Source organism: Rhea pennata, chromosome 11 (assembly GCF_028389875.1).
Source record: "Rhea pennata isolate bPtePen1 chromosome 11, bPtePen1.pri, whole genome shotgun sequence".
Taxonomy (NCBI): Eukaryota; Metazoa; Chordata; class Aves; order Rheiformes; family Rheidae; genus Rhea; species Rhea pennata.
Genome location: NC_084673.1, coordinates 21181511 through 21195459, shown reverse-complemented (window position 1 = coordinate 21195459; position 13949 = coordinate 21181511). Strand labels below are relative to the sequence as shown.

Genomic DNA, 13949 nt, shown 5'->3' with positions numbered 1-13949 from the left:
CTGCTTCTGAGGCTTTTAGAGAGAATCTAGATTTTAACTTTTAATTGCATGGCTGTCCTACGCTAGCCCCAAAAGACACATGGAAAACTCATAAGAACACCTTGAAAATATGGGACCAACTGAAAACTAGCAAATACGTCGTTGCGTTCTGCAGCTGCAGGGTCACATGCTGGCTCTGCAAATATAGCTGCAACTCCAACAAAGTTAATGTAATTTTGACCCAGAGTCTTTCAGCTTGCCATTGAGCATAAGAAAATCCAATTGTAACAACAAGCTGGCAGGTTTTCAGTCAAGCTTTTGAAACCATTAGCTATCCTACGGTCCAGACTAAATTGCTTTCAATGTCTCAGAAAGGTGCTTTTCTCTCCCCAGTCACGTACCTGACATAATCCTGTGAGTAGCCAGGTACCTGGGGCAAAAATCTGGATGCAAATATTTCTCTCTGAGTTGCTCCTAGAAATCAGGATTTGAATCATCTGTCTTGATCATACGCTTCACATACGTCGGGTACAAATGTGAGATCCAAACAACTCCGAGGGGGAGAAATTTGGAATCAAGCTCTGAATTCAGATGTTAGGATTTAAGCCAGCCCCGCTGCAAATGCTAGCAATTTCATTTGTAATGCTTGGTCATGCTTTCCTGGGGGTGCTAAAGCGCATTGGAAAGATGCATAAATATCTTTATTCTTAGTTATGGACATGGATTAAGAGAACTGGCCAAGATCACCAAGCAAGTCATAGGAAAAGTTAAAAATAGATTGATTTTCCTGTCTCCCAAGTCCTGCAGTATTTCCGTGGGGGATCACTAGAAACGTGTGAGAAACACAACTGAGAAATATTGCAGAAAATAATCATTTACTTCAATAACTCACAAACCAGCTTCAATATTCCTATAATTGTGCACAGTGCCAGCGTATCAGTAGCATTTTACTCAGTCAGTTCTTAATGTAGCTTGTAATTTAAGTAACTCTTTCCAACTTTTAATTACATTCCTGTGCAATACAACCAACTGTGCTTTGTGCATACCTTGAGGGAGGTGCTATGGTCTGGTAGTTGTTGTAAAGAGTTGGGAATTAATTACAAAGGCCAGATTTTGAGCTCCTCTGAAGTACTTGCTCAGCTGTGTAACCCTGGGGCAAATCATTCAGCTGCTTTGTGCCCAAGTAAAGCCAGCTGTAAACCATCTTGAAAACCAGATGCCACCCAAGATTTAACCCATGCAGGATAATGAAAAAGAGGCATAAAAAAAAAAAGAAAGAAAAAGAAAAAGAAAAAGAAAAAGTGAATTCTACAGCTCATTGCTCATGGTATTGTTACAAACAGAGTTAATCTGGACTTAATTAGTATAGCTGAGAAAAAATTTTGACTTGGTGCCCACAATAAAAACTCAGATTGTTTTTCCTTTCCTCTCTCAACTTTGTGTCAAGCACCTTCCCTCTAGAGGCTTAATTTTAAACCTTCAGTAGAATATGCTTTTCCCTGGCAGCTTAAAGCTGCTAATTCAGGATCAGATTCTACGTGATTAATCTCGATGTTTTACATGATTATTTTTAGGCACTTAATGCTACATTGGACTGTTCTCCCTGCTTTTTATGCCACCGTTCTCCTTTCCCAGCCTTGCTCGGCTCCAGTGGCGCTTTTTGGTGCGTAAAGACTGCGTTGCTGTTAAAACTGTCACACTCTGTTGTCTTCTGTAGATGGTATGTCTAGCCTAAAACCAGTACCAAAGCTATTACTGGGCTTATCACGCAGAATTATCACACAGATATACTGCTGGTCAGTGAACAAAGGAAATACTATACCCAAGTTCTTGTGGCAGAATAAATGTTTACCACATTTTTAGGAGAAGACTTAAATGTTTCAATATTTTCTTGGTATGAGCTAAAATGTGAATTTTTTCCCACTAGTGCAGCAGGAATGTGGGAATACTTACTTCCTCAGGGACACAAATGTAGAAATATCTGTGTATACTTCTAAAGCAGGTTATAAGGTTGTCAGAAGGAAAAAAAGATGCTTTTGAAGAAACATTTAAAGACATTAGACTTAAAGGAGCCATTTTATATACTAGTCAGGCCTTGCATTTTTTTTTATTAATCACTACTGAAAATAGAACATTGACAATTTTGAAAATTTTTAAACTTTCTTCGCCAATAAGAAAGGATTAGAGCTGAAACAGTAAGTTACAACCATATTTAGTAGGATCGAGCACTTAGTTCTCTTAGGCTCTTTTGAAAATAAATCTTGTCAGCATGTTGTCTTCAGCAGATTTAGCCTGTATTGTACAGTAGTAGAATGGAAAAATATTTAGTTGCTATTCAAAACTGGTGATAATTTTTTTCATATGAACACATTTCAGTTTGTGTGTCTCTTTTAAACTGTTTGCTCTCTTTCATGCTAAAGATTCAATATTTGAACCATGTTATTAGTTATTTAAAATACTGAAATACTGTGCTAGTAAATGCAATACTGAAGTGCCAGCAATGAATAATGACACTGCTCAAATATCAAATTGCTAATAAACCGTAAGCTAAAGTAGAAATCCTGTGATATTGTTTATAGTCCCAGTATGGGTGATCTGATTTTCTCTTTCCCTGCTATTGCCACTTGAAAATAACTTTAAAGAATGTGCAGTTTTTTTATGTGAACAGAAGAATTTAAATTAATCAGAACGCAAGATTTTCTCAGATGACCAGCTGTGGAAAACAATAAATAAAACAGAAAGCGAGCTGTAGATAAAGCAAATCCAGGTGATAAGGAAAATCCTGAGTAGACTGGTCTAAAGCAGGGACAAGAAAAATTTAAAATAAATTTTCAAGCCCTGAGCTATATAAATACTCATCAGACTCAGTTTACATATTTGCTGCTCATGATGAGTAAAAGGTTGATTTAGCTCCGTATTGCTCTCTGAAACCACAGCTGAGAGTGTTTTTCTATATCCATCACACTCGGATTTTCCCTGCTGTGTTCCTCAGCGCAAATCACTGAGCTTTACTTTATTCCATGGTCCTGTGAATTTCTGGGATGGTTTGTTCAAAGAAAAATTGCTGCATCATGACTTTTGCATGGTCCAGCCCAGTTCCCTTCCACTCTCATTAAGAACAGAATGACAGCTGCTTCGTGGTGGTGTTATTGCTGCCATAAATTTGGCCAGATCACAGGATATGGTTTCAAATACCGTTGTTTGTACATGCTGAGACCCAATGCAGCGAGATGCTGCCAGTGAAATATATATTGACAGATGGGTCATTTGGATGAATTGCGAGGTACTAAGTAAAGTCTGGTCGTAGGGCAAATAACAAAATGATAAATTCTTGAAGGCAGGAATTTCAGGTTTCATAAAACTTTTCTTTCTTTAAAAAGAAAGATCTAATGAGTTAAATCAACTTTGTGTGAAGGCTTTGTTTCTTACATGCAGCATCTTGTAGTTGAAGTCTAGATAGTTTGGGAAAAAAAGCTAAATAGTTTCAGGTCACCTCCCTGCTCTTGATCAGTACAGTCTATTTTTTTGCAAGTTTTACAGTGATGCTGTTCTATTTTTTCCTCTTTCACTGCCATGCAGGAAACCTACAGAAAAATGAGAGGCAGATCATAAAGAAACCACCTACAAAATGCTGCTAAAGTATATGTCTTACCCTCCAGTTGTTTTCAGTAATAGCTCGTAGGGGTTTAAGGGAAAATAATGTAAGCAAACAGTGATTTTTTCCAAATCTGCCTTTAAAGAGACACTGTAAGGCTAAAGCTTGCATATAAACAAATCTCTCGCCATATTGCTGAGAACACTTTCTAAACTACAATTTAAAAGCTGTCTTTTAATTATTATTAGTTTTCACTAGTTATCCTATTCATTTTCTTTTTGCCTTTATTTTTCCAGTCTTGGGCCAACTAAGTAGATCTTACAAGTTTTGCTTGCCCAGGATAGCTCATGTCATTCTCATGGCCTCTTGCCAAGGCTCATTACCTATGTTTGGGAATACTCCCATCCCCAAGAGAAGTAATTTCTCTTAATAGTAAGATTTAATTATTTTTATTAATAAAATCTACATTTAGGCCTAAGCTATTTGACTGTATCCCTTTTAAAAAGGAAATAGGCTGGGACAATCTATTTTTTAAATCACAGTTTCTAAATTCTTGCCCCGAAGAGCACATTCAATAAGTCTCTTTGCTGAATGAATATCGGATTTTTAAGGAAGAGGCAAAGACAAAATGAAAGACCCTCTCGCACAACCTGACTGTTGAATTTTGGAGCTGCTCCTTAATACAAGCTTGCTTTCTTGCCTTTTTTTTTCAGAGGTGTGGGAAACAATTTCTGTTGGTTACATCAAAGCGTAGTCGCAGATTTCCCTTTGGAAGTCAGAGCCTGTTTCAAACGTCTCTTTAAGTCCTGCATGTTTGGAGACTTGGGTCGGACAAGGTGGAGGCCTCTTCGCTTCTCTCCATTGCAGCTCCCAATCATCCTGCTGACCTCCTGGCACAGCTGCTGGAAGGCTTCGTGGACACCCTCACAGTTCTCCCGGGCTGACACCTCGTAGTAAGTGCCCCCCAGTTCACTGGCCAGTTGGAGTCCTTCTTTGGAGGACACCTGCCTGGCTCGCAGAAGGTCTCCTTTGTTGGCCATCAGGAGCAGGGGAATGTTAGCATTCGGGTGGATCTTACGGATGTGCTGGTACAGGGGTCGGATGACTCGGTAGCTCTCATAGTCTGTGATGGAGTAGACGAATACAAAACCATCTGCCCAGTAGATCGAGCGGTTTATCTGCTCCTGGCAGCAAATGTTGTCTGTGTCGTCCTGCCGTCAAAACCAAGAGGCGCGAGATTAGACAATTGAGAGCAGGGAGCAGACAGAGCAAGAGTCATACAGATAGTCCAGGCTTTGCTTTCATGTGCAGCTGTGGCTCAGTGCACAGGCAGAAACCTCCCCGATTGCTGGGAGATGCATCAGGGACAGCGCAAAGTTCCCCTATGCATCAGCAGCATATGAAAGGTAAGCAGAGGGGTCAAAGCCAAGTGGCTAAAAAGAAAGGAACAGCCAAAATAGCGATACCTCTGTCTAGGTTCATTTTGTGTTCTATTGCAGTGAATGAATACGACGGTAAACTGCCTTTTTACTGTGGATAAAATCGCGACTGGCATGATAAGAGCATTAGAAAACCTGCCAACTTTAGCAGGCCAGTCACACTACCGCAAAAGAAGGGGTATCCCCCCAAGACATTTTTCTTGGGCTTTTTCCAATTTGGTGTTCAATGTCACTATGGACAGGGGTTCTCACTAACTCCATTAGATGAAGCCTGACAAGTTTTACTGCTATGTAGTTCTCCAGCTATTCAGACTCAAAGTTGCTTTGAAAAAGCAATTTACTACAAATAACCAATTGCTGGGCCTGAAAATAAAGTGAAATCTTGTTGACTTGTGGAGCTGGAAAGGGTTTGTGCTCCTGTTTTGCTTGTCACACGTTTGGTCAGCCCCTCACCGCTGCGAGTCAGACAGCCGTAACAATCACCAGCGTGGGCAATATAAAACTGAACACAACACTATCGGGCTTGAAAAGACATCCGCTCTCTCTTCAAGATGAAGCTATTTTTCAGCTATTCCTCTACTCTTTGTTATCCATGCTGGCCTGCTCCCCGGCTAGATAGGGAGATCGCTGTTGCAGTTATTGCCAGTGTGCTCGATTTGATAACAACTGACATTCCTGTCAATAGTACAGGCTCTCTGGAGCCTTGTAATTTCTTCCAGATCCAACAAGGCGCTTCTCGTTGAAGTCAGAGGGAATTAGAGGCTCTTGAATGTTCTCAGAGGAGTTCGCCATCATGAACACAGAGCCCAACTTTTTATTATTATTGCTAATTCTGTTCTAGGAATCTTCGTCCGCTTCAGTTGGACTTAGGACAGGCGTTCTAAATCCTCTCCAAAGCCCATTAATGTCCGTGAATGTTTTATCAAATTATTATCGGCCAACATAAATAATTGGCCCAGTAAACAATTTAGTCAGCTAATTGACTCTAGAGAACTGGAGTCTGTAGAACAGATCCAGTGTAACAAGCTGGACAGCTTCTTCCTAAAATAAAACAGGCAACTTCTCAGATGCTTCACCATCATTAAAACATTGTTCTACTATACACGCATGACGCCATGTAACCACTTATTCCTAAGGCATAAAACACCTGGAAAAGCATTAAGAGGTTTTGTAACAGAGATTTACTTTGTCATAGGAAAGAGCACAAAAACAACTGTTGGTAAAAAGCTAGCCATTGTTCAGTATTTGTTAGGGAAAGTTAAATTAGTAAAATAAATATTCCAGTATCTATATATTATTAACATATATATACATATTTATATATATTTAAAATGTGCTGAATAGCTGCTGTTCACACTCATTTTAACAGGATTTGTTTGTGCTCAGCAATCTCCCAAACCAGATCATTTTTATTTAAAGTTATATACGGATTACAAAGCCTAACCTCAAGAAGCAGAGGTTGAAAAGAATGAGCAGAACTGATTAATTCTTTTATGGTATATCAGACAGTAAAAAAAATAAAAAGGACTACAGACAAGATCCTTCTGCAGGAAGAGGGGAAACAGAATTTTGGAAGGCTCGGAAGCCCTTTGAGTATAAATTAGGCTTACAGCTTTCAACAAGAGTTTTGCTAACTAACTGCCCTGTGTGCATATATCAGTACTGCCGACAGAGGCAGTGGCTCATCATACCTAGCAGTTCTTTGCCCTTGCCAGCTCACAGTAGCTTAATGCTAAATCTTGGTTTTCTTTTATTAGCAGTGAAATTCTTTAACAATAATCATCCCTCCTCCCATCCCCCCCAAAACTCAGTGGAGCGCAGAGCAAAGGGAGAGCCTCACCAGCAGCCTGCCTTAGAAGGTTAATGTCCTTGTCAGGCCAGGACAGGGTGGACTGTGAGAAGAAGGGCAGTTTGCACTGTTGCTGTCTGGGTTGTATCCAATCTGTAGCTAATTAGCCCCCCTTCCTGTCCTGCTAGCCTCTTTTCACCCACAAACTCCTTTTATGGGGAAAAGGAACTAATTGCTCTGGCAAGTGTTTTTTGGAGAAGCTGTACGTTTCGGGAGACCTAATGAGCAGAAATTCTCAGTTACTCCAGCTAGGCCCACCCAGCAGTGAAATGGATGGATAATCCCCCATGGAATGCTTTATTCAGGAAAATCAGACGCTAATGGGACTACATTTTAAATGGAAATCTCTGCCTGAGAGTGAATTTTGAAGCACACAATCGCTTGCCATGGATAGTTCAAGCAGTGAATCACCTAACAAAACCAGTTATCTGTTTGCTGCTGTTTCTCTCTTAAACATTAACATTTCTGGTGTGGCTAGAATCCTGAGCGATTCTGCATGACTTCCCCCAGAAACCACTGTCCTCAGCCTACAGACAGCAAACACATCTCTCTTCCTTAAGGATCTTGGCAGAAAATCCAATCCATTCTCAGTCTTAACTGCGCTCCCGTTCAGGAACAATCCCTTCAAGTGATTTGGGATACATCATCTGATACAAGCAGAGATTGAAGATAAGATAAGCACATCTGTGGGAACTGTTGAAACAGTGCAGGCCTTTGACTGGGATGAAGAAACTGAAGCTCCTCCTAACTAAATAAAATTAATTTCTGACTACTAGAAAACTCAGCTGAAGGCATTACTGAATTTTGCAGAGCTCTAGCTACAGCCATGGTACTTCAAGGCACAATCTAATCAAAACAGGGAAACTGGAAAATAAAACTACATTTGGTGTGAAAGAGGGCATTAAATTCTTTCACTCCCTCCTTCCTCCATGAGCTAGGAGAGAAAGGGGATTCCCTTTGCTGTGTGTTTATCTGCCATTCCCAATTGTGTCTAATCACCATCAACAGCTCCTCTTGCCCTGTCTTCTCTAAGCAAGCTGGCATAAAGCCTTTGTGCTATTAAATCCCACTTGAATATTTGGAGGACTTCCATGGCTGCCTTTGTTTGCTTTGTAGTGTCCAGAATGAATGAGGGGTCCACTGCTCTGCACACCCTCGCAGCAGGTCAAAGCTTCTCACTTTCCACTTAAACCCACTTCTAGCCATCAAAAAAAATGGAAATGGAAACCTAGGTTCAGCATGTAAATCAGATCTTCCAAAAAAAAAAAAAAAAAAAAAAAAAAAAAAAGACCTCTTAATTCTGGATCCTGCTTTGAAGAATATTAGAGTCAGGTTCCTAGCCAGGTATTATCTTAAGCACTGATTGAAAGGCATATGGATAAATGCTAGCATCTGAGAAATAAGGAATGAGTAAAATTAAAAAAAAAAAGAAAAGAAAAAAGCAAGGAAAGCACTGAAAGGCACCCCATGAATGCCCTCTTGGAAAGAAGCACCTTTTTAGAGAAGACAGAGTCTGGTGCATAGGAGGGTCTCAAATGAGCCAGCTGGACCTCCAGGCAGGTGAGCATTTTCTGCCATGAAGAGACAGAAATGATTTGACAGGAAATAAAACACGTAAAAAGCGAGCAGGAGCAAGCCAGCTATTTTTTACCAGCTAGGTTTTACAGCTATTTAGGCTTGGGATGCAGTAATGTATTTGAAATATATTCCTTTTAATTCTGACTTACTCTCAGAGAAGCCTGATTTAACTTCTTCAAGGACTCATATTGGCAGTGCTTTAAATTCCCACCTTTGGCTTCATTTGGGTTTGAGCTCACACATATTTCTGCTGATAAGTAGTCACTTACAGAAGAAAAGTGTTGGCAAAAACCAAACTGTGTTATAAAGTAATGATATATTAAGCAGATATTTTACCTCCAGTGAAACAAACGGTGTGTCCTGCACCTGTAGGGAGATCTGTTCCCCATCTATGGTGAACTTCCTTGAATACAAAGCACCTGGTGGAAGAACAACATCATTAGAGTCAGTGACTGTAACAAGAAGGAAGAGTGCATAAAGTCAAAATGAAAGTGCTGCAGCCTGGGTTTCTGAGCAGTATGATATGCAGCTGCTTGTATAAAATGAATGGCACCACTGTGGTGTGTGGCTGGTCACTAAAATACAGTGGTTTTGTATTTGCTCTGTGGGTCCACTGCACCCTTGGGATAGTAGCTAGGAAGGGTGGTACTGTGTGTTGAATCAAAAAAGGTACAGCAGGCACAAAAATCCCATTCAGGGTTTTGATTCATATTGTTACCTTGTATCTGAGTTCTTGATAATCCAAATGACTGATATTCAGGGGCCAAGCGCTGCTTCAAAAAGTCTAGGATTGCACCAGCCTTTGTAAGACTCTTGCTATTCTGGATTTGAACAGTATTTTGTTATTGGAGGACAGGCTGAATATCAAAGAAAACTGAAGTTTTGACCTTATGAAATATCCATTGTTGTAATAAAGATAGCTTCAGAGGTTGATGTCCTCATAATTTTTCCTTAGAACTTAATACAAGTCACATGGATTTACAAAGAAATGCTATATCCACAGCTGTTGTGTGCGACCTTTTAATGTTGTCCAAATACAATTGTCACTGCTCCTGCTAAAACAATGTGCTTCAGCTCAGAGCTGGAGAAATACCATCTCCTGGAGAGCAAGGAATTCAGATCACCAGGGAGGTCAATTAGTGACAACAGTGCCATTACTTCTGAAAATTAACTCCATAAAATTTGGTCAAGCAAGTGTCTTTATTTCAATGGAAAATTAACATTCACAATATAAGGAAATTTACTGTGGCAGTTTGCTGCATCTTGATCCAATATTACCGTATTATATTTTAATTCTGACTCTGTGGGGTGGTATAGCCCTTCTGAGATCCTTATTTTTTTTTTTTTTTTTTTTGGAAACAATCAGATCTTAAGCTGGACAGCACTGTTTTATGGGGAAGATACTATAACCCTGAACCAAGACCGGATAGCATACTATTCCTACTCTGGCTTTGTCTGCCTTGTACCAAACTGAAGGATAAGCATGGCTGAATGATCACAAATACACTACTACCTGTTTCATGTTTCTGGTATATTTGTTTATTCTACAGCGTGGCACTTGGGCTGGTAGCTTATGGGAAACCTGGTTGCTGGTTGTCAGCAATGTCTCTGGCAATGATCCATTGCAAAGCTCTGAAGTCTAACATGACGTACGGTCTCCCATAGGAAAGGTGAAGGAGAAGAAAGAGAAATAGTGCAGGCAACCATCCAGGTTGCATCAGTCAGTAGGAGGGAGCTGCCCTCCTTCCAGACTATATTTCATCAGACAGGCGGAGATCAAAGGTGTCTTGTACTACTATCGCCATTCCTAACTCGTCATTCTAAATTCAGCATGTATCTCCAAAGTAATATCCAAAGCAATCACTGCTTTGAATCCAGTCCTACTTGACCCCAAAATTATGAGATGTGTGGGATGTGCTAGTAGGTATGAGCTCAGTGTACAAAGATCTTTTCTACAATGCTGGCCAGTACGGCTGGCACCTTGCGCAGAACAGAGGCTATGAATTAAACAGTTGATGTGATCGCAGTCTTTGAGGTGTCCTTACAGGTCAGGATTAAACAGGAAACAAAGCAGAAGGAATTTGCATGGCCACTTTGCTTGTGTCATGGAAAGAAGGCTTAAATTTGGCAATCTCCCTTAGCATAAAAGCCACTGAAGAAAGGAAGCACACAGAAAAAGTTCTGAGCTGCCTTTTACACCCTTTGGAATTCCACTGCCTTCCCCAGGGGTGCAGAGAGAGAGCAGCACGGGGCTTCTGCGGTTTCATCGATACGCAAGTTGTTCCTTGAGCCAGCCTTTCAGTATCGGTATGTCTCCAAGCAGACCTTTCACTCCGATGCTTTTCCATCAAGTTGGAAAAAAATGGCTGAAAGGATCATAAATAATAAGCCTTGGATTTATTGCCTGTGTAGCTTCAGGCTATTAACTGGAAATATGCACCTTATGGACATCTCACACTGCTTGGCTTTCCTGTAATAGGCACCAGGCACAAAACAAGAGCAGATTCTGTTTCAAGCTATCTGCAATACTGCAGTAGAAAACAGACTCACCCGTATTGGCTTCATAGTCTCCAATAAATCTTTTTGTGAGAAAGCGCACAACCAAGGCTGTAAAACAATGACAAAAATGTGAGTCTTCAACATGAACCAAAATCAATCTTTGAAGAACACATGTAATACCTTACTGGAAGAGTTAGTATAATAGGAAACAAGTTAATCTGGCTGTTGATCATACATTATTCTGCAAAGGCCTCTCTCTGCACTCAAAAGAAAAAGAAAAAAAAAAAAACAGATTTGGGGCCAAGCTGTGGCATCCTAATGCAGAGTTTTTGGCAACTTGTATTGTAAATGGTCTCTTAGATTCAGTTAGGCTACTCAGCGTTACTTGCAGAGTACTGTTTGTTATGATTGCAGATAAAACAATCTGACCTTTGGTATAAGATAATTCAGGAAAAATACAACAAAGCAAACTCTTACAATCCTGAAACTCATCCCAAACACAAATTTAAGATGTCTGTGTCATGTAAGAAATAAGACTGATGGATCTAATGGTTCTTCCCAGGCTTAAAAATCCTCAGTCATCCTCATGAAACACATTAGTGATATCTAATCACACCCACCGAACAAACTGCATGTGCTACACACACAGGGGTCATGCTGTGGTGCTCTGCGCCTTCTTTTGCATCTTAACTAGTGGTGCTTTCATACATTATTGGATTAGAACATTTTTCTTATTCTTGATGTCTTATAAGACTTAAAGTCCCTTCATGGTAATAGGAACTTTTATTTCTGTAGTGTTCTCATCTCAGCAGATCTGTAATCACTTGTAAAACTATGCAGTTAATATCTAAGTACAAAGCTTTCTTCTGCAAACAGCTCTGTCATAGGCTTCTTTTATAAAAATCATTTTTCTCACGATAGTTACACAGTCACTTCTTTGGTACCCTTAAATGAAATGGACAGTGTAGGTATCTTCTACAAGTTATTTAAAAATGATGTGAAAATGTGGCTGTTTCAAATCCAAGCAACTAAATATTTTCCTGAGTGCTGTGGAACATCAGATGTAGTAAAACAAAATCTGGCCTTAATTTCTGAAATCATAAACCCCGCATTCAAAAGAGGTAGCACTCACTTCATCCTTTAGCCTCCCTTCTTCTCCTCTGCTTTAGACAATAATACGGAAAAAATACATTCTGTCCACAGAGCATAAAACATTTACAACAGGAGAATAAAAATCACCCCTCCCATGTTTGGAGGTTAAATAGTTTGCCCAAGACCACAGAGTATCGCTTGTGACTGCAGAGCTCCCAGCGCAGTGCCCTGTCCGCTTAACTGCTTGCATTTGACCTAAGTCTGTAGGACCAGCCAACCTGCCTCACAAATTACCCGGTGCATTTTTCAAAACAGCAACTTAAAATATTTCTTGACAGAGTTTACACTGTCTGCTGGGTCTAGCCGAGCTGGAAATTAGCCGGTAAGTACACGCGGGGAGCAAAGAGCATACACCTGCGGGCTTACCTGTCTTACCAACGCTGCTGCCACCCAGTACCACGAGCTTGATGATTTTGTTGGGCACGCAGTCTAGCACGGGGTACTCGGGTATGGGAAGCAAGAGAAAGTTAGTAGAATACTGTGACATCGTATCCTGAGAGGTGAGACGCATGCCAGAAGTGGGAGCTGATCAGCTGCCCTGCGAGTTGGGGGAAAAAGGAAGGAAAGCAGCTTCTCCGCGTCTTTTCTCGGCTGTAAATCCTTGCATAGAGAGGCCTTTTCATTTCATTTAAGTAGCTTTCCTGAGGAACGTCGGAGCGACCGGCCTCCTCTTCCCGATGCCTCTGCTCAGACAGCAACTCTGGAAAGCAAAGGGAAACTTTTTGATCAACCCCCGTGAAAACTGACTCCTCCATTCCCCAGCCAATCACAGGGAAACCATGACATTCCTCCGGCCAGGCGCCGAGCGAGTGTCTCCATGAACCGCGCTCGCTCGCTCGCTCGCTCTATCCGCCCCGCTGCCTCTTTTACGGGCTGTCCCTTGGCGCTTTGCTAAAATGAGATCCTTCTGGTTTTCCGTCGTCACGGTAGGGTTTTCAGCAGAATACAGTCACCCAGTGCCCTGCTCTAATTCCGCTTTGAATTACGCTGTTCTGCCTGCCTAACTCCTCTGCATTTTCAATCGCTTCCAAGCCCAGGCTCTGTTGTTCTCCCCAGACCATTGTGTCCTGCGCTTGGGCCCCTTCCGAGCGCTGAAGCTGATGGGACACTTCGTAAAAATGAGCACACGTTTTTTTCCCCAGTTTTCACACAGCAGTGGATGATTCCAAAATGCTAGCTCATATTATATCCTCTGAGAGACACTTGATCTACTTCCTTATACATGTTATTCATCTTAACGGGCCACTGGAATGAGGGTCAGCACTGGGCTGGGGCACTGTTGGTCCTCTGGACATGGAAAAGTGAATTCAGTGCTGGTGACAGTCTCAGGAAGGCTCAGGAAGGACTCAATATCCTTCCCATGGGGTGAGCGAGATAGAGGGAATGAAGGATGAATGACCACTCCAGGAAAACCCGGAGCAGTTGTAAGACAGCTGGCGGCTGCGAGGTCTGTAGGGATGACAAAATGTAAGCGTGCACTGGTTACAATCGGCTCTCAGCTATCAAGGGTCACGGGGAGCGAAAAAAAAGGGGAAGCGCAATGGGGAGGGTATGGCCCAGATAAAGCCAAACTGTAAATAATATGAAATAGCTGCAAACGGAACTACAGAAATTACAGTTGGAGCATTCATCTTGGAAAAACTTGTCAAGAGAGGGCTGCAAAGGGCAGGGCCAGCTTTGAACAGCAGTGGGCAGAGGCCGGCCTCGTGCGAGCAGCATTCTTCTGAGACATGCACTCTGTCACACTGTGACATTAAGGGAAAGTGGCACCGCAGCTAATCCAACCACAGATTATGGAGACCCGGCTGTGCAGACTTTTCCTGTCTTCTGCCTGCTCCCACCAGGCAGACAGTAGGCA

General features: G+C 41.4%; 1 protein-coding gene across 1 annotated transcript; it reads right to left on the bottom strand.

Moving 5' to 3' along the window:
• Window positions 1–2072: 2072 nt before the first annotated feature.
• LOC134145194 (ras-like protein family member 11A-like) lies at window positions 2073–13002 on the bottom strand. Its single transcript, XM_062584472.1, has 4 exons — window positions 12458–13002; window positions 10991–11047; window positions 8777–8859; window positions 2073–4785 (listed from the first exon to the last, which is right to left on the bottom strand). The coding sequence occupies exons 1-4, from the start codon at window positions 12600–12602 to the stop codon at window positions 4318–4320; spliced, it is 753 nt and encodes a 250-aa protein (XP_062440456.1). The 5' UTR covers window positions 12603–13002; the 3' UTR covers window positions 2073–4317.
• Between the last annotated feature and the right edge of the window lie 947 nt (window positions 13003–13949).

Bases quoted from the DNA above. Each gene is read 5' to 3' on its own strand.
- LOC134145194 (XM_062584472.1), bottom strand. From the start codon at position 12,602: ATGCGTCTCACCTCTCAGGATACGATGTCACAGTATTCTACTAACTTT. The intron at 11,048-12,457 runs GTAAGCCCGCAG...ATTGTTTTACAG, and splicing joins CAGCAGCGTTGGTAAGACAG to CCTTGGTTGTGCGCTTTCTC. The intron at 4,786-8,776 runs GTAAAATATCTG...TTTTGACGGCAG, and splicing joins CACCGTTTGTTTCACTGGAG to GACGACACAGACAACATTTG.